Source organism: Gopherus evgoodei, chromosome 13 (genome assembly GCF_007399415.2).
Source record: "Gopherus evgoodei ecotype Sinaloan lineage chromosome 13, rGopEvg1_v1.p, whole genome shotgun sequence".
Taxonomy (NCBI): domain Eukaryota; kingdom Metazoa; phylum Chordata; order Testudines; family Testudinidae; genus Gopherus; species Gopherus evgoodei.
The window spans coordinates 7,678,397-7,698,463 of NC_044334.1; the positions used below are offsets into that span (position 1 = coordinate 7,678,397).

Sequence of the window (20,067 nt, forward strand, 5' to 3'; positions counted from 1 at the left end):
GCTCTGGGAGTGCGGCCTAGGCATAATGTATCCTGAAGCCGAGCTTTGTTCAGTGCATACTTTGAGCTTGCCCGGTTAAGTTTCCTTGCTGGCTGGCTCTGTGGTATTTGCACTGGCATCTGCTCATTAAACATACAGCCGTGGTGTCTGTGTTCTGGAGAGGGGTGACTGGCTAGGCAGGGTATGTCATGCTCCAGTGAACTCTCCTCCTCAGCCTGCCAGTTTGACAAAGAACTGTGTTTATGAGGTTCAGTAACTTCAACTCCAGTGGGGCTGTGGCTTCTGGAGCTGGGTCTGAGCTGCCCCATTCCCTCCCCACCTTCACAGCCAGGAACCTCCCCTTTTTGGGTGGGTTCGGAAACAAATCTGGAGCTATCTTTGCAGTTGAGGCCATCTGTCTGCCTTCCTAAAGCTGAGTGGGAGGATTAGCTATTAAATTAAATGTCCTTGGTGGCTTGAACAAGCCAAGTTGATTCCTTAGCTGAAATGCTTCCTTAGGAGCCCTGGACAGCTGGGTTTTAAGTGCCCCATTGCTAAACTCTGTTTCTAAATCAGTTAATGAATGTCTGTGTCCTGGGTGTGCCTGTCTGAGGAGCTGGGCAGCAGCCTTCAACGGAACATGAGAGAGAAGTGGGGAGTCAGTGGTCAAATGAGCTTCTTCACCCAACAGATCTCACCTTTTATATCAGTCGTGGGGGCAGAGGGGGATGCGGCCTCCTCCTGACATGGAACAATCCTGTGACAATCCGACCACTTCCCTAGTGAGCTACTTAAGTTGGAGACGGGCCCTGACCCAATTGCCCCTGGACTCTGGTAAAATTCAGATCTTCGTGGTTGACTCTCATTTCTCTATGGGGCTGAACCAAAACCTCAGACCTAGAAACTCCCCAAAGTTGGGGAAGTTCTGATCTGAAAACAAACCCTGTGGCTCAGGTCCATCTGCTGAGCTGGCTGGTCCCCCTGGCAGTTGGCTGGTCCATTACTCTGGTCAATGTCGTGGAAGGATTGGGTTATATAATCAATATTTCCTTCCACGTCAGACCTCCCAGTATGTCTGCCTGGGGCGTTTGACTCATACGTCCCTCCTGACTGCTTTCTGGGCTCTCTGCTGCTCTTTGCTCTCACCTCTGGAGTCCTGCAGGGCCCATTCTGCTCCTGGGAGTAGCTGGACAATGCTACAGGCTCCACTGTCACCAGAACCCTGAGGAGAACCTGCCTGGTGTCCTCAGGCAGAGTCCAGGCCTTCAGCTGCTCAGTCAGGGCTGGGAGTAGAGGGGGAAAGGGTCCGCTGGGCCCCTTCCCTGCCTCTTGGTTCTAGAAGGTGGGCAGGCCTTGGAGCCTGGCCTTTCCTGCTGGAATTGAACCCGTTGTCGCCCTACTCTGGTGTGGCGTATGCACACCCCATTGTGTTCTCCGAGAGAGAGATGGGAAAACAAGTGGCTGGATGGATGGAGTGTATCTAGGGCATGCATAAGTGGTGCTGGGAGGGAGAGGGAAAGATGTCATGGAGCTGGCTACGGTTCTCCTGGGAAGGCATCTGCCGTCTGCTTTTCGAAGTAGTATCTGCATCCTTGAGGTGGTGGAGGATTCATCTCTGCCCCTCGATAACCAGAGAGCAATAGCAATGTAGCCCCCTCCTGTGGCCGCTGCCACCTTCAGGCGGCCAGAAGACAATGCCTCTCCCCTTGCCCTAGTAGCCATTCCTTTCCTGCCTCAGGAAACAGATGCTGTAATTCACTCTACTTAGGCCTGCTAGCCAGAGCTAACCAAGAACTCCATGTTGGGCTGCCACATGCTGCACGTCTCCTGAGCGCTCCTGTCACTGTACCCTCTGTTCCCCTGTTTGCTCCTGGGCCTAATCCACAGGGATGGTCCTATTCTTCAAGGGCTTTAGCAGGGTGGAACCAGCCTGCCTCAGAGTCATCTCTTGACCCACTAAGACAGCTGTGTTTATTGAGAATGCAGAAAGCAGGATGAAACGTTCACAGACCAGGCATTCTTGGTGCTGCATCCTTCTCTGTGGCATATCCTGACAGGAGACTGGAATGAGCTCTAGGCCATCTGGCTTCTTGCCCTTCTCCAAAAGCTTTCCCCGTCATGCCCAGATACTATGGTGATGGGCAAGCACAAGAACGTGAATAGAACAAAACAGCTGGGCAGGAGGCAAACGGTTTCACTGGCTGAACTCCAGGATGACAAGCAGAATCCATTCTGATCCCCTTTTCTGCTGTGGTCTGCCCCTTGACACTAAGATTATTGGTGTCTATTGAAAACTTACGTGAGAGAGATTTCCTCTCTTCTAGAAAAGTAAACAGAGGTCCACCTTTTCTCCTACAAAAGGATACCTTTTTTGTGGTGTGCTCTGTAAGCAGAGAGATTCTCACTCTGTCTTGTCTTATAGTGTGTGCACTCTTAAAGTGCTGCAGCGGCACTACAGGGTAGATACGGCTGCGATGGGACAGACATACCTATATGCATATCAGTTTTCAGTGTCGAGCAGCCCTCAAACTCACTGGTTGCATTGTATAGTGTGTGTTTGAGAGACCCGAGGCTGGGTTTCTCAGTCATTAGCAAAGATCATTGTATAATCCAGTATCAGAGGGTAGCCGTGTTAGTCTGGATCTGTAAAAGCAGCAAAGAATCCTGTGGCACCTTATAGACTAACAGACGTTTTGGAGCATGAGCTTTCGTGGGTGAATACCCACTTCCTCAGATGCATGTAATGGAAATATCCAGGGACAGGTATATATATGTGTGCTACCTGCCCCTGGATATTTCCATTACATGCATCTGAGGAAGTGGGTATTCACCCACGAAAGCTCATGCTCCAAAACGTCTGTTAGTCTATAAGGTGCCACAGGATTCTTTGCTGCTTGTATAATCCAGGTTTCACAGGCAGGATGGAGTAGTGCATAGTGGTACCGGACAAAGCAAAGCACAACTGTTTTCACTAAATGGAATATGTAAAAATGAGATGTTTAGGATGACCATAACATCCAGGGATTTTTCTGAATTGTATTTGGAAGTCTTACAGGTTGTTGTGCCGTTAAACATGAGGCACAATTAACCAATAGTATATCATTCTGAGTAGAGATGTCTTCATTAATTTATACAGTTCAGCTGCAGCATAGGTTCTTAGAATCTAAATGAATTGATGGCACAATAGACTTCTGTATGAAATGAGGTCAGGCATATAGAAATTGAATGAGGACTCTACATGGTGAGGGCTGTGGGACAATAATAACTTCAAACGCCATATGTTTCCTGGAGACCCTCAAACATGCAGATCCAACCTTAGCAGATGTGGAATATAACATCATAGACTTAAAGGCAGTGCCAGCTTTGGAGATTAATTCTGTTTCTCTGAGCCTACGTCCATACTACAGCTTTAAATCAATATTAGTAAAATCAATTTTATAAAACAGGTTTTATAAAATCGATTTTACGCGTCCACACTAGGGCACATTACTTCGGTGGTGTGCGTCCATGGTCCCAGGGTACCATCGATTTCCGGAGCGGTGCACTCTGGGTAGCTCAGTAAAAGAATAGGACCAATAACTTCGATATCCGTCCACACTAACCCTAAATTGATTTAGTAATATCTATTTTAGGGTTACTCCTTTCGTTTAGCTGGAGTACAGAAATCGATTTTAAGACCCCTTAAAATCAATTTTAAGTGCCCTGTAGTGTGGACGGTTACAGCGTTAAATCGATTTAATGCTGTTTAAATCGATTTAACGCTGTAGTATGGACCTGGCCTGAGGGACATACAGAGATTAGTATTAGCAAGTCTCTAAAAGCATCCAAACAGTCAACTTGAATCTTCTCTTGTGTTCTACAGCCTTTTGGGGAAGCTGGCCCGTATTTGGAGTTTTTAACTAATCTTGTTTAACCCACTAGTCGGCGTCTGTGTGTGTACTTGTCCGCCCTCTGTGCCCCATCCACAGGGGATACAGGTCTACTACAGCCCTCGGCTTGAAGGTCTGTTTTTTTAGCTTGAGCTGTAGCCTCATGCTTTTAGCCCTGGAGTTCCCTGCTTCAGTTCCCAGGGTTGGCCAAGTTGGCACCCATCACATGAGTGGGGTTATTCTGGGATGTGAACTGTTTTGAGAATACATGGGGTGAATTTCCTCTGTCCAGAGGGTGTGCATGATCCATTGGTCTGGGTCAATGTGTTACACATTTCCCTCTGTAGAGATGCGATGGGTCTCATCTCTCTAGCTGAGTAGTGGGGTCACATGTGCCACCTCTCAATGTATCACTTTTGTCCGGTGGTTTGCTGGTTCTCCTCTCTGCATCATGTAATGGCCGCTTTAGAGACGGAGTGTTTCTGTGTGTTGTAGCAGGGCTCCTCTCCTCTCTCACTGCATTCTCCCAGCTCCTATTACAAGTAAGAGGAGGTGTGTGTGTTGGGGGCAGGGAGGTGGTGTGCGTGTGTATGTTGTGTAGGCTTGGAGTGTGGTTTTAGGACTCCTAGAACAGTCTTTCTCTTACAATAGTGATGTGAGAAACTTAAGGGCTTGTCTTGACTGCAGAGTTAACTTGGACTCTTCTTTGGGTATCACCCCCTAGCTGCGCTCTCGTTCACACACAGCACTCTTACCTGAATGTGGTGATGCTTTCGACCCGGACTAGCTGGCCTGCCCTGGGTTATAGGCTAACACTCAAATGCTGCTTATGCTTGGGCTGGTTAACCTGACTGCTTTGTGGTGAGGACACAGGCTAACCCATCTGAGAGCTGATATTCCTCCAGTGCCTTCCCGCAGTTTATCTCCCTACCCCACATACCCAGGAAGATAGACACGTTCTACCACAAGTCACTGGGAAAGAATCACAGAGCTACTCGTCTTACTGCAGTGCTAAGAACCATGAGCTATGACCCTAGAAATCCAAGGGCCTTGCACAGTGAGCACAGCACCAGCGTGGGGGACAGAGTAATTTGAGTCTGGTTGGCAGTGTGGACGCTCGCACTGATCACCTGAGTGAACTCTGAGGGAAGACATGGCCTAAAGCTAGAAACCAGTTAACAAGAACAGATCTTATCAGGCGTCTCTCCACGTCCTAGAAGTCATTGCCCCAGTTCACACAAGAGTTCTTGTTGACAGTTTCAGCACAGCCTAGAAACTGATTAGCCACAGAAGCTGCCGAGAGAATCTAGTCAGCGGAATATTGTGGTGAAGCCTGCAGAGCTGCTTCTCCCAGTTATATCTTGTCAGCCCAAAAATCTGCAGCACATTGAAATGTTTAACGTTGGGAGTCTGTGAAATAGGGTTTAGGGCCAAACTAAATGGCTCAAGAAATGCTGATCGGTTTGGGTGGGATTGTGAGTGGGACACTGGACTGGGCCTTGGCTATGACTAGATTTATGCTGAGTGTTTCAGTCTTTGCAGTGGATGGTGCATCTGATGTTTCTCCTGACAAGTGTTTCACCTCTTCATCTCGTTAGCCAGATTCCCTATTCACATTCCTTCTTCCCCAGACACAAAATAACCTTTTGCCTTTGCGGGGCTAAGGGCTGGAGAATGCAGTGTGTGTTGAGATGCTGCTCTCTCATTTTGGGATCCCAGCTCAAGTCGTAGGTGTCTTGATGCTAGATCAATGTGCCTCCTTTCTGGAAAATCCAGTGCAAAACCATAGCCTAGCGTTTGCCATTGTGTTGAAGCTCTGAGACAACAGACGGAATCTCCCAAAGGAAACAGGAGGAAATGCTGATAAGAATCAAAGTTACAGGAATGTTTTCAATCTGGCTGTTTTATGGCTGCTCCGCTCATGACTAGAAAGCTTGTTCTTTATGTGATCCGCCCCTTAGGATCATAATGCATTTAAAGTGCAGTTCTCTCTCCTGACAATGTAAAATTGGCATCTTAATATTCACCAGGCCTGCTCCTGGTGAGTCTGTGGTATCCTGCCTGCACACTGTGGATGGTATAACAAGGCTTTACCCCTGTTAGCCTGGCAAAGCAGGAATCTGTTCTGGTATGTGCACCTCTGGGAGAGTTGTTCACCAAGATCTAATTACAAGGTTGGGCAGTTACACCTATGCAAATCCACTGAAGACAATGAGGTTACACAGCTTTGGCTGAGGCTGGAATTCAGCCTGCTGAGCCTTTTATTGGTCATGCAAGAAGGAAGAAAGCCCAGCTTGCATGCTCGGACCCCTGGACAAGTTTGCAGGACTAGGAATTGGGGGGGAAAAAAACTGTAGTTGTAGACAAGTATATCTTGATTTGGAGCCACTGAGACCCAATGCAAACGGATGGCATTGTTTATAGGGTCAGTCTTCAGAGTAGAATTGTGTGATTTAAATTGAGGCATGTTGAAAGTGTTTAAATTCTTAAGGCATAGTTTAACCACCTAATAAAGATTGCAATCAGCATCACTCTCCTACCATTTTGCTGCTACTTTAATCACGTTGCCCTACACTTTGAGTTCTTTGGAATGAGTGTGGCAGCGGCTAATCCTGTATTTATTTGTGGCCTGTTTTCCAAATTTTAGGAGTACAAACTACAAAAGGAGATCTGAGGAGAGATTGATGTAAGGAGACATAAAGGGAAATGCCATCAAAGCTGTGAAAAGAAGAGCTCTCTGTCTTGTCTCTTTCGCCAACAGAAGCTGATCCAATGAAATATCACCTACTGTGTGAAAAGAAATAAACATACCATTGTTATGGTTAGATAAACAGCTCTGAAATTGGCATTTTGCTGTTATGCGTGTTTGCTCTGCAGACACCTGAGTTATTGCTGAGAAAATGCAGCCTGTGTATTTATTAGGATCATAGCAGCCATGGAGAATATCAATTGCTCTCATCAACTTGACTCCCAAATTCAAATGCTAGAATCTCTCTGGTCAGTGATATACAAGGCAAGACTCAAGATGGTTGTCAGATTCAAAGATGAGGTTGTATTGTTGGTGGGTACAAAAGAAATGGTTTGATATATGTCCTGAGCAACTCTTGACATCAAGTCATTGATAAAGGGAACACTGAGAACTTAGTTCTTGGCCGTCAAGGCACGAGGCATCGTGGGTCTCAGGTCTGAGAGGCTCGCTTTTCAGACTATAACCAAGAAACTCGTTAAATGTGAGACCTTACAGGAGGCTGAGCACAGGGTTGGGAGACGGGAGGTGCTGAGTTCTAATCCTGGCTCTATTACTTAATACGTCCTGGGCCTTCGGACAAGTCACTTGCCTGCTCCGACCTTCCATCTGTACAGTGGGGTGAGGATACTCCTTGCCTAGAGATAGTCTAAGGCTGACTAGTTGAAATGCATGTTTGAAATGAACGGTGCTGCTCCATGTGGCCAGGCAGTGTCTAGTGAATGACAAGGATCCAGAAACAGACCTGGTGCCTGAGATTTTTATGGACTAACAATGTTTGGCAGTAAAGGATTGTGCTGATTCTGCCTCTGACATCTACTCTTTTCTCCCTGCACAGGCTATGAGCATCAGCAAAGCCATCAATACACAAGAAGCGCCAGTGAAAGAGAAACATGCCCGCAGTATCCTTTTCCTTAGCAAAGACGGTGACCCCTGTTTCTCAGAGGCCAGTACTATGGCGAGTTTTCAAAAGGAGCTTTATAGTCTCATGGCCAGATTTCAATACACATCATCACGCAATTCCCAATTAGATCTCATACTGCAGGGTGTCTTTTAATTGCCCCGGGGATCAGACAGGAATTTGCCAATAGATGAGGGGGGGTTTTGGGGAGTGAGGCAGGTAGGGAGGAGATATGCCTTCCTCTGAGTCATAGGTACAGCTGTGGGTAGGACACTGGACTTGGCAGACCATTGGTTTGATGTGGGATGGCATGTTGCATGTTCCAGGGTCTTTGCTGTGATCAGTAAACGTGCAGCACAGGAAGAAATATAACTTAAAATCATTTTCAGCCACTTGCTGACAAAGAGCAGGAGCTGGGTACAGAGGGGGTGAGGCAGTTCTGTTCTTTCCGTTGCTTGCAGGAACATGGGGTTGCACTTGGATGTCCCGCTGCCCGCAACACACTCCATTCCCAGACCATCTTTTTGGTGTGCCGTCACACCAGGGTCCAGCTGGAGGCCCTTTGTAAAAATAAAATGTAACATAAATTCGTGATTTGTGTTACTCAAACCCTGGCTCTTTTAATGAGGCAAGAGTCGTAATGAGAAGCTGATTGAGATAAAGGAAACTTAGATAATGAGCATGTCTGTTTGGAATGGCTGCCCTGAGTTTCTACCTGTTCAATTAGCCTTGACGTCTGGAAAGGGATTATCTTGGGAACTCACCATGAGAAAGGAGCATTTACTTTCTGGTCATACGCTATTGGCCTCCCCCTGCCCAGCAGCTCCATCCTCAGCTGGAAGTTCTGCCACGTTCTGCACAAAGTCCTGAGAGACGGGCATCCCAACGTAAGTGGCTCCTTCTCTTCCGCTTAATAACCATGTACTCTGCATTCATAGAGTGTGTCTCATCCGTAGCTTTCAAAGCCCCTCATAAAGGAGGCTCCCCATCTGGCGGAGAGGGAAACTGAGGCACAGAAAGTTGAAGTGACTTGCCTGACAGCACATGGCAAGTCAGTGGCAGATCCAGTAGTAGAACCCAGGACTCTTGGCTCCCAGTTGCCGGGGCTGTAGGTTAGACTCTGAGTGCATAGGAGAGGGTAACCGATGTTCTCTGTTGCCTCTTGCTGGCTGATGGGAGGGCAGAACTTTCCACCGTCATAGATGAGCATGTGCCCTACTTCACCAACCTGGCAGAAACCTGGCGAGGCATTTAAAAAGTCAGAGGGAAGAGAAGTATCAGAAATAGGAAAAAGCGTGTCTGGCTGGCCGAGTGACATTTTACAGTCTGGGCAGTGGGTGCAAGGTTGTCTGTGCTTAAGGAAGCCTTCGTGGGCTGCAGCATTTACTGATGTGTTTCTGCTGCTGAACTCCCTTCATTTCCTCTGCTGCGTATTAACTCACTCCTCCAGCGAGGATCATTAATGTTCACCTCACATATATTCCAGAGCTCTCCTCCCTCACTACTCCATGCGCTGCTTCCTGGAGATCGGCGCCTGGCCCTCCAGCGAATACAAGGCTACAATTCACTGGCGAGGCTCAGCTGCGATCAGCTGTGTCGTCTGTGAATGCTGAGGGCCTTGCTGGGGTCTCCTGTTCCACTACCACCCCTCTGTTTTTAATGTTTAATGCAAGGGGTTTGGGATGCAGTGGTGAGCTGGGAGGAGGCTTCTTCCTGGCAGCTTGTAGGCTGACCACAGAGGCTGATACTGACACTAGTGTTAGGTTGATTGTGTTGAGAGCTATTCGAGCTTTGGGTTTTAAATACTTAGACTACTAGCTCAGCACTTGGATACCAAGGTGAAAGGCACCTAGGAAAACCCTTAGCTAGATAACAATTCGGTGAAGCTTCCAAAAATGTTGTTAATCTTCACTACATTCAATTTAGTAAATCCTGAGTAAAGCAGTCACTCATCATAATGATTATACATAGGCACTTGCCTAGTGCTTTTAACTGGTAGATTTCAAGGCACTTCTTGAAAGTGAGTGTCATTTTTCTTGTCTCATAGTTGGGGAAACTGAGTCACACTGACTTTGTAACTGGCCCAAAGTCACAGAAGCAGAAGTGGGACTAGCACCTGGGTCTCCTGACTCCTAGTTCCCTACTCTGATTACTAGACCTGCTTCCCAATAAGCATAATTGTATTTAAAGTGCTCTAACAGATCCTTTAAGAGTGTACACACCTCTTTCTTGGACCAGCCCCATTCTGTTTAGACTGAAACTTCAGCTCAGCCTCCACCTTCTGTGGACAAATGGGATCCATTCCTGGTTTCTGCTAGAGGACCAGGAGCCATTAGATCCATCCCTCCAGTCAAAAATCTTGTTGCCACTTTGAACCAGTTAAAATTTGCCCCTGGAATTGCCTTGTGTTGCTTCCTCACAATAGGCCAGCAAAGGGGGAACTGACAAATCCAGATCTGTACGGTGCAACAGACGAGGCTGAGAGGGGGTTGTAGACTGAAGTTTGGGAGGGGCAGTTCAGGGCAGGCTTGTCTTGATCCTCTTTTTTCCCTCCCCGCCCCCATACTCTTGAGCATACAGGCTGTATGTCTGACCCCTCTGCCTTTTTCCCCAGGTCCTTCAAGACTGTCAAAGATATCGGAGTAATATCCGAGAGACAGGAGATCTGTGGGTGAGTTGCAACAACGAACTGTGCTGGCCACTGACAGCCTTACATTGAAAAGGGGGTAGAGCTGTGAGGCCTTTGGTGAAGTGCGGGAAACGGGGGTGTCCGTTGGTGAATGCTTTGTTTCTTAGTAGGGTGTTGAAGGGTTCTGTGCTGTGGCACAAAGGCTTTTGAGTGGTGATTGGGTACTATGAAAATAATTAAACATCATCTTAATGCTCATAATCCCTAAACTGTAATCCCTAAATAGCAAGGATTGCTTCACCTACCGCTGAAGTGCGGCCATCTTGAGGAGTGAATGGAGCGCAGGAGCTTCGTGTTACACAGGAACTCTAGGGGAGTTTAGGACAGGAGGTGGGAGAGACTGTTGCATCTAACTGACACTGCAAAGGGTGGTAGGAGGGGATGGGAGAGGGTAGGTAGGCTGTAAATGTAATTGCCTAAATTGGAACTTGTCCATATCCTTCTCATGTTTGGCTCATGAATAAAATGAAAGTCTTATCGACCGTCGGCAGGGGATTGGGAGTGATTTGTCCTTTGGAACTGAGCCAGTGATTTCTTCTTCCTGCTGGGACTAGAAATGCAGTTCTGTTTGTGAATGAGAGCTGTATTTAGAGGCATGGGAGGTCCCACCCTACTGTGCCCACAATTACATTTTTCTTCCTGGTCCTTTAGAGGCCAGATCCTCAGGTGGCAGAAATCAGTGGTGCTCATTTGACTTGAGCGGAGCTGCGCCTGTTTATACCAACGGAAAATCTGGGCCAAAGTTTGGAGACACTCTTCTCTTTGTTGCTGAGTCCTGTTCAGCTGGGTGTAATGATGAATGTTTAGTATCACCCACAAGTTTTCTAATGTTTTCCTGATATTCCTTGGCAGGGGCACTTGCATGACAGATATGGGCAGCTCGTGAATATTTATACCAAACTTCTACTCACCAAGATATCCTTTCACCTAAAGGTAATTCCATCTCCCACCCCCCTTGAAATTTTGACAGATTTGTTGACTTCACACTGTTCTGAGAGCAGGTGTGAATACAAGATTAGGAAGAGCCATGACTGAGCAGGGATCATAGCTTGAAATGTACCTATGTGTCTGGAGTGGAGGTGCAGGACCTGCCATAAAAATATTACTGAATTTATGAAGACTTTTCTTTTTGAAGCATCCTGACTTTCCCCCAGGCCTAGAAGTGACGGATGAGGTGCTAGAAAAGGCTGCTGGGACAGATGTGAATAACATGTAAGTTTCCTTTTAGATATTTAAAACCTTCTACAAAGCATAATGACTCTCTTTGTCCTGAGCACCATTAATGTAAATGGTGCATCCTGCTAATGAAATACTCCACATTAAAGTTCAAAGTGCTCTGTGTTGGAGACAGAGGCTAGCTTATTTTATTAGACTGATATAGCCATAAAATGCATCATAAATCTGAGCGAGGCAAACAGCGTCTTTGCACAGAAGCACCTTTGCGGAGTGCTGCGTGAGCTGTGAGCAAGACTGTTGTTCATCGTTTATAAGTGGTAAGATGGTGCGGAGTGTAAATGCTGATGATACTCCTCCTGTAGGGAACTTCAGCCTCAGCCCACATCAGCCAACCCTTCCAGCCATGGGCCAAAGTGCAAATAAGCAAAGACCTGATTTTCAGAGGACCTGAGTACCTGCAGCTCTCATTGGAGTCCTGGGTGTCGGCACCTCTGAAAAGCGGGTCCCAAAGTTCTGCCATCTTAAGCAGCACATCAGGAAACAGTCAGATCTGTTAGATTCTTTCCAGAGGGGGGCGGTGGAAGCCCCTTTCCTTGTCTCAAGACTGGACAGAGCTGTGGAAAAGACCCTGTCAGGAACAAGCTGGGGTGGGAGCGTTTGCCTAGATGGCCCAATAGGGACATTCCACCTCTCTACCTCTGACTTCTGTGATCCCGATACCAAAGCCCATTTGTTAGGCAGATGACAGCCAGGGCCCTGTGGTAAGAATGCCCAGATAGCTGCTTCCCAGAAGTCCCTAGGGGCCAATGGCTGACATTCTCTTATTCTGTGTGCACCAGAATGCAATGAAAAATAGCCCAGAGGCTCCACTCCCAGCCTCATCTCATTCTGGTTGGGAACCCTCACGAAGTGACTTGCATACTGTAAGGAGGGGGCTGACCCTGTTGCACCGCAGTGGGGCTGATACCCCATCCTGGTTGTGGATCGGACTAAGGGGGAAGAATCTGCTTCTCGCTCCATGGACGTATTGGCCCTCTGCAGCATCTTGGGTCCTAATGGCAGTGCCTAACGGGTGATGATAGAACAGTACTGTGCACCGGTGCTGGGGAAAGAGATTACAGCATTCTATGGTCCTGGCCCCAAACATGCACCTTCCTCTGCGTTACCACCATGGTTGATAGCCTTTACTGTGGAGTGCTTTAGTATTTTTTGGCGAAAGGGCACATAGTGCTGTAGTAATAAAGGCTTCTCCAGGGATGAGGGAGGAAGGAAGTTTTGAGTATTAGCATTGCAGGAATGCTTCCCCTCCCGATGACAACACTGCAGTACTGAACATAAGACAGCACCCTACGGTCATGGCCCCCAAACACAATGGAAACCCAGGGCAAGTAGCGTATCATGTTGCACTGTTACTGCAGTATTACCAAGAGTTTATCTGGTACTGTAGTAATCCTCTCACTTGCTAGATGGCAGTTAGATTTGTATTTATAGCCTGCTTGCTACCCCGGCATGGTGTGCCGATAGTAAAAAGAAATGACAGGAGCTGTGGTCTGAACAATGCAGCTGACAGTGTTGTGAAGATGTCTTACAATACTGTGCTGCTGAAGTATTGTACATCTTTTTTAATAAGGGTTTCTGTGCTGATCCTGACCTTGCTCTTCGTGTAACGTGATGGGGGGGATTTTGTTTTTTCAGCTTTCAGCTCACAGTTGAGATGTTTGATTACATGGACTGTGAACTCAAACTCACAGAGTCAGGTAAGCAATGTGACGCTGTCCCCTACTGTTTGGGGTCCTTTCTCCAGGCTGATGTTAGTTTCTCGTCTCAGTCAGTGATCAAGTCGTTTCTCATCTAATAACGAGCTCCATAGGTGTTTAAAGTAGCCTTTCAGCTTTGTTTGCTGATAAACACAACTGTCTAAACAGGCCAATTTGGAGAAGATATTTAACAATCTGACTGCTTGTAGCTAACCTATATTGGCTCTGAACAATGACAAACCATGTGTGGTATTGCTGGGAAAAGATGTATTTTTATTGCTTGTTAATACAAAGATGTTAATTACATGCATTACGCAAAGCTTTTGTTCCCATAAACTGGAGACTGCAGTCAGTAATGTATTCTTTATAAATATTCATTTCCCTTTCTGAAATGTCCTCTTTGAGAGCTGAAGGACTCGGCAAGTGGAAACAGCGAGGCAGCTTTTAGTTACTTGCCTAGTCTCATTCTGAAAGAATTTTTGATGACTTAAAATTTTTGTTTTTTATTTTTTTAACCAGCCAGGAACGTGCAGCTGGAGAGTGGGCAGGAAATGTAATATATTCTAATGGTCTTCACTTCCCGAGTGACTAAAAACACTTGATTCTCTTACTGTCTCCTCCAAGATGGTTGTAAATGATCCAATTATGCTGGGGGGGAAATTAAAACTGCCATTTTATAGTCACAGATACTTGAATCTGAACATAGAGGAAGTCAAAGTTGAATGTTCTGGCTGGATTTCTGTCAAAGAAATGAAGAATTTTCTGACCGTTGACGACATGGAGTTACAAAATCTACAATAATGGCCATCCAGTCTCATGGCCAGGGCACAATTGGTTACCTGCCCCCTCCTCCTTTTGTAGCATCAAATATTGGCTGCTGCTTGAGGCAAGATATCTGAGCAGATGGATGGGTGTGACAGAACAGGTGTCTTACATTGAGAATGAAACTAAAGAGGTTCTGCTCATCTTGGTCTCGGTATCTTTAGCCTCAAGTGCTCGGTGCCAAGCAGCCCCTGGAGAGAACCCAGGTTGTTCATAAGTGACTCTGAGAAGAGTCTGAAAGCTCTGATCACAAGGAGGGGCAGCTGCTTTGCTCCCACTAGTCTAGTTCAGCTGCACTGGCCTTGCATGTGAACCAAGAGTTCAGTCCCCTTGTGGCAGGTAGAGACATGGACTTTGTAGTTAATTATAAAGCTTTGTAATCCAGGTAGCACGCTCCACTCTGCCCAATGGCAAGTTGAGTAAACAAAGATACTAGGGCTCCAGCTGCAGACTCAGTCAGGGTTACTGTATGCTGTTTCCCCAGAATGACACCAGTCTGTACCTATCCGATCCAAGATCTCGCTAGCCACCCCAGCTGCACTGCAGTGGCTTTTAACTTGTCACACTGTAACCTGACGCTGGGTAAAGGCTTCATCTGTGCAAGTCTCGCCCCCTGTACGCGATTCAATTCTGCCTGGTAGCAGTATATAGACGCAGGCAGGAGTTGTCTGTGATCTGCCCAGTATTAGAAGCCAGAGCTCCTGCGTCCCAGTCCAGTATCTTAACCAGGAGGCTGTTCTTCCTCTCTTGGGAGCAGCCTGTCAGTGAGACGCTTCTATCCTGCCTGAACATGCCCCTGGGCAGCCTGTATTTAACTGTACCTCTTACTAGATGAACCCATTGCAGAGTCCTAACCCCGCTTCCTCCTGCAGTTCTCAGACAGCTCAGCACCGCCATGGCCGTGTCTCAGATGTCGTCTGTTCAGTGCAGGCTGGCTCCTCTCATCCAGGTGATCCAGGACTGCAGCCACCTCTATCACTACACCGTCCAGTTAATGTTCAAGCTCCACGCATGTGAGTCACCCGCTGGGCATGATTTCCTGAAGCTCTGCCCCTCTGGCGTCTGAACTCGCTGCCGCACCTGCCACTGGCAGACACCGCTGCCCCTGTGGCAGTTCAGCTTCTCTGGGTGCTGGGTTAAAGCCATTCACAGGCGCCAGCCTGCAACAGCTTTGTGTTTGTAACACTGAGCTGGCTTTGTCTGCGGCACTGAAATGCCTTCAGTAGCTTGGCACCTTTCACCTCACTACACTGAAAAATATGTTCGGGCCCCTTGCCCCTTCCTCCACCCCAGCCTTTCTGACAGTGCCGGACACTGTGTGGCTGAATATCTAATTCAGTGCACTACCCCCGGGTCAGGGGAGCCATGCGGCTGTGCAAGCAGGGGCCATGGGGAACTGGGTGCAGGTCAGTGGAGGTCAGACTAGGTGAGCTAATGGTCCCTTCTGCCCTTGGAATCTATGAGTCTGTTGTTTCAATGTCCAGTTGTTTCAGACTCTATCCATTCTGAGACCAGACCCATGCTGGTTAGCAGGGCTCTCGCGTGAATTTTCTGGCTGGTGGGGACAGGCGCTCTCCTTCAGTGCTGTAGACTTAACGCCTATTGCTCGGTGTTAGAATACGGTTCTGGAAGTAAAATTCCCGGTGCACCATAGTCAGGAAACAGCTGGAACTCTTCCGTCAATGGCACCATTTAAAGATGGTTCTAGGCTGGAGCGGGCTCTGTTGGTTGTCACTGAGCGTTGGTAGGTGTGAGCCATTAATCTCTCTCTTTACCCCGGTGACTGGGTGCCAGCTATGCTATTAAAGCCCAAGTGTTGGCTTAAGATAACTAAGTGCCTCATGGTACATTTTGCAAACGTCTCCCTTCATGATGGTCTCTCACTGAGGCCATTTGCTTGATTTCATGGGCCAAGCTTCAGTTTCCTCTTGCTGGCAGAGTTAAAGCCGTGATCTGCATGTGACGGTTCTGAGCCGAGCAAGTCATTCCTATGCCTTTTAAAGGCCCTTCCCCCACTGTAAAGATACACTTTAATCCCAGAGCACCTTTTCCTGCAATCAGCTTTCAGTTTTCGTATCCCTGCAGCTCAGTAACACTATCAGGCTTGGCTGTGTGTATGGAAGGTTTATAAGGTCTGCGCTCTGATTGTGAACTGTAGTCCACTTGTTTCCACTGCTGACTTTTTGACTAGTTCCCTTGTTTGCAGTACATGCTTTGTTACTGGTTCCCCAGGGAGCAGCGAGGAAGGGTTTGATTTCACCTGGAGGTTGGGAACTCGAGTACTCGACATTCCCAGGAAATGTGAGAGGGTCAGAGCCCCGTCTCCTTTCAGCATCATGCGTCCCACTTGGATTCAAAGATCAATTTGAGCTTGGCTGAAACATAAATGGCCGTCTCCCACCCTGCATTCCTAATTTCCAGGCCAAGCTTTTATGGACAAACTTAATGAAATGTACATTTCTTGAACACTTTGGACTCTGAGAGTAACTTCCCCCTGACTAGCCCAACGTGATTCACAGACACTTGCTAGCTAAGCCTTCCAGTGTCCCATGAGATGTAAAAGAGATCTAGCAACAGCTGCAGCCACAGCTCGGGTGGAACACAGCAGAATTCCTGTGTCACTTTCATCTGACAGGCAGCAGGTTGGATTCCCATTGAGACATCAATAACTAAACTGCATCTCCAGATGTGAAAACGTCTGGGGACTGGCTTTAGCCCCTTGACCCTACCTGGATTTTTTTTAAAGTAGTTTGTGGTCAGATCACATTTTAGTACATTTTCTCCGGAGTGTTCAGAGGTCTCTTTCTCACCCAGTATTTCATGGGCAGTTTCTTCCAGCTGGTCGGATCAGGTGTATGGAGAGGTCCTTTCCCAACTAAAGCATTGAGTGGTACTCTGTGCGCTGACTTAGCACCTGCTGTGTTTATCAGGCTGGGCTGGTAATTCCTTTATCTCCTCGACTGTTCTAGGTCTGCCAGCTGATACGCTGCAAGGTCACCGAGACCGGTTCCACGAGCAGTTCCGCAGGTAACGAAGGGCGCCCTAGCGCGGGGCAGTGACTTGCAGCTGTTCTGAATGCTCCATTCACCAAGGCTCCCAATCCTCCTATTTTAATGAGTTTCGTTTTCTTCTCTCTAGCCTCAAAAACTTCTTTAAAAGGGCTTCAGACATGTTGTACTTCAAGCGGCTCATCCAGATCCCCAGGCTGCCAGAGGTACCATCCGCTTTCCTTACTGCGTGCTGATGTCTTTTGACACGAAACCAGAAACATACACGACACTTTACAGAATACCCAGAAACAGAGTCCCTGCCCCAAAGGCCTTGCAGTCTATTATGTGCGTGCGGTGCCTGGGAGGCAGAGTGCTGTAGTGAGGGCTCTGAAAAAAGAAGGCTTTCCAGCTACCCAAGCCAGGCGCTTCAGGGTAGAAAATGGGTAACCCTGTCGATCTCAGTTGCCTAGGGGCAACTCATGGCTCTCTAGGTGTCCAAATGCACCTCAAAAGTCCAAGAGCAAGGGAATTCAGAGCTAAAGGTGCCTCGCTTGAGTGTTAATTCTCCCTGTAACAACGGCCTATCGCAGGGTGCTCACAGCAATGCAGGGAGTGTGTCCTGTGTCCTGCAGTCTCTTTATTTCAATGGTCTGAAGTCTTCAGCTTCAGCAGTGAATTTCCTCGATTGGCTCCACGTTCAGAGAGAGGGAGTGTTGGCTGATCCAATGGCCGGAATGATGCCAGACATCGAAAGCGTGTCTTATTCCCATCGACTTTCAAAGGAAGGCAGCAGTACAAGAGGCACCATGGAAAACCAGCAGGGAGGGAGTTGTCCATGTAGGGGTTTCCCCGTTTTTTCACTCTGCAGGCCACTCTGTAAGTGAGAGTGAAACACTCATTGGATCTGGCCCTGCTGCCTGGTTCTCAAAAGTGTTCAATTCCAGAGATCATCAGGAATGGCTCTGCAGATGTCAGTGGCCCAAGGACCATAGAGTGAGAACCACTGGACCACTATCTTGTTCTCTCTCATACCCTGAGGTGCTGAAGCACTAACAGAACATAGTCATGATGGTTCCCGGTACCCTCCTGATCTATCAATGTGCTCACCCCAACAGGGGCTGTACTCCGGGTGCCCCATTCAGTTCAGTTCACCACAACCAGGTGAAACATGTTTGGTTTTCTGTTGTCTTGACAGAGCCCCCCTAACTTCTTGCGGGCGTCTGCCCTGGCAGAGCATGTGAAACCGGTGGTTGTCATCCCCGAGGAGGCCCCTGAAGACGAAGAACCAGAAAACTTAATCGAGATCAGTATGGCTCCTTCAGTGGAACAGCAGGTGGGAGCTCAGAGATTCTTCTCGGGTGTGTTGGAAAGGCAAGAAAACCAAAGTCTGTCTAGAGTGCTAAAAGTCTGTGTTAATCTCCAGTCCAAGGCACTGAACACTAGGAGTGTTGCTTAAAAATGGAATTGGAGTGAGCCACATGCTTCTTTGCACTCCGTACAGTAACTTCTGCAGTATTTCTGGCAATCTGTGTAGCTGTGCTGAAGTCTTGACCTCGCTAGTTTCCCTAGACAACCTTGGTCGGGACTCTTCCTCTCCTCCCACATGGCTGCCTGCTCCTTGTTTTGAACAGCTGGTTACAGCTGAGGCTAGGCATCATTCTGTATAATATGGCTGGGCTGGGTGTCAGGATTTGGGAAGGGCAGGGAAGTTGATGGCAGCATGTGATGCAGACCCAGGGATTTAGAAAGCTCCTTGCCTTCTAATTTGGACACTGATGTTTAACAATGTTTTCAAGGACCATGGGGATATTTTTTTCACATCATTGCAATCTGAGAGCCTTGGTTTGTCATGGAAGCTGTTGGGGTGGATGAGCCTCAGTAGGGAGTAAGTGGCATGAATTGGGCTCTCTCCCACAGCCAGGATATTGGGCTTCTTGCAGCTGTTGTCTCTGGCTTTACTGACCGCTTGTGTGCAAAACATATTAACCTGGCCACCTTCCCAGACTTTCTGTGACTGGTTTCCAGGCGACTGAGGCCTAATCTGACTTAGGCCAACCCCTGTCAGACACTTTGAAGGGCTGAGCCTAATTTGGGTGCCATCTTTCTTTTGCAGAACGTGTCGGATATATTTGAACAGACCTTCGGCCCCCCCAATGGCATTCGGGATGACAGGTGAGGGGGATGGTGGTCAGCTGATGCTAGGAGGGAGCTGCTGCTTTCTGGGCTAGTAATGAGGCTCATTCTTTATTCCCAGGGATCTCCAAATTGAAAACCTAAAGAAAGAAGTGGACTTGCTTCGGGCTGAGCTAGAGAAAATTAAACTGGAGGTAAAGCCTGGCGCTGCGGTGAGCTAGGGTGGAGGAGGAAGAACCCACTTCCTGTCCCCTGCCACTGCACTGTGTCCTCTCATGTTAGAACTTTCCGGATTACCACAGCTGCATGACAGGCCTGGAATCCATTTGATGAATATTGTCACCAGTTGGGTATCTTGGTGTACTGGGGAGAAGAGAATTTTGCTGTTAGATAAATATATTCCTCTCCAGTTGGATGTAGTGGCCATTCCCAGAGATCCTATGTCAGATCGTGCATGTTAGCATATTAGCTGAGGACTTCACAGGCCAATGTAGACTTTGAGGAATCCAGGGCAGGCCATTGTCAGAGTCATTATCAAAGCCGCTCCTAGCACTCTGGAGTGCCTGGTCTCCAGCCCTGTGCTCAGTCTGTGCCAGGCTCGCTGAATCGGGTGGGTAACTGCAGGTGCCTGTGTCTGTAGGCTCAGCGGTACATCACGCAGCTCAAGGCCCAGATCAACAGCCTGGAGGCTGAGCTGGAGGAGCAACGGAAACAAAAGCAGAAAGCTCTGGTGGATAATGAACAGCTCCGGGATGAGGTGGAGCGACTGCAGAGGGCACAGCTGGAGAGCAGCCGAACGCAGGGGCTTTACGTTGAGGCTGAAAGTAGGTGACAGCGTCAGAGACTCCAGAGAGAGAAGGAGAGTGTGAGCCGAGGGGCCTAGAACTTAAATAAACCTTGGATGCCCATGGGTGGCTGAATCCGGGGCTGTGGTGTTGGATCTGTGCCTTGTGGAGAGGATGTTCCCTGTAGCCATTCATTGCTCGGTCAGGAACAGCTCCAAAC

The 20,067-nt window shown here is 47.9% G+C and overlaps 1 protein-coding gene across 1 annotated transcript in view; it reads left to right on the forward strand.

Annotated features, from left to right (window-relative positions):
* HIP1R (huntingtin interacting protein 1 related) overlaps positions 1–20,067 on the forward strand; it is a 58,712-nt gene that overhangs the window by 20,084 nt on the left and 18,561 nt on the right. The window contains exons 2-14 of the mRNA XM_030582947.1: positions 7,433–7,496; positions 8,240–8,382; positions 10,110–10,166; positions 11,037–11,117; positions 11,320–11,396; positions 13,056–13,117; positions 14,812–14,952; positions 16,909–16,966; positions 17,078–17,153; positions 18,125–18,262; positions 19,043–19,101; positions 19,184–19,256; positions 19,703–19,886. Coding sequence (XP_030438807.1) covers positions 7,433–7,496; positions 8,240–8,382; positions 10,110–10,166; positions 11,037–11,117; positions 11,320–11,396; positions 13,056–13,117; positions 14,812–14,952; positions 16,909–16,966; positions 17,078–17,153; positions 18,125–18,262; positions 19,043–19,101; positions 19,184–19,256; positions 19,703–19,886 — 1,213 coding nt within the window. The remainder of the gene's footprint in view (positions 1–7,432; positions 7,497–8,239; positions 8,383–10,109; positions 10,167–11,036; positions 11,118–11,319; positions 11,397–13,055; positions 13,118–14,811; positions 14,953–16,908; positions 16,967–17,077; positions 17,154–18,124; positions 18,263–19,042; positions 19,102–19,183; positions 19,257–19,702; positions 19,887–20,067) is intronic.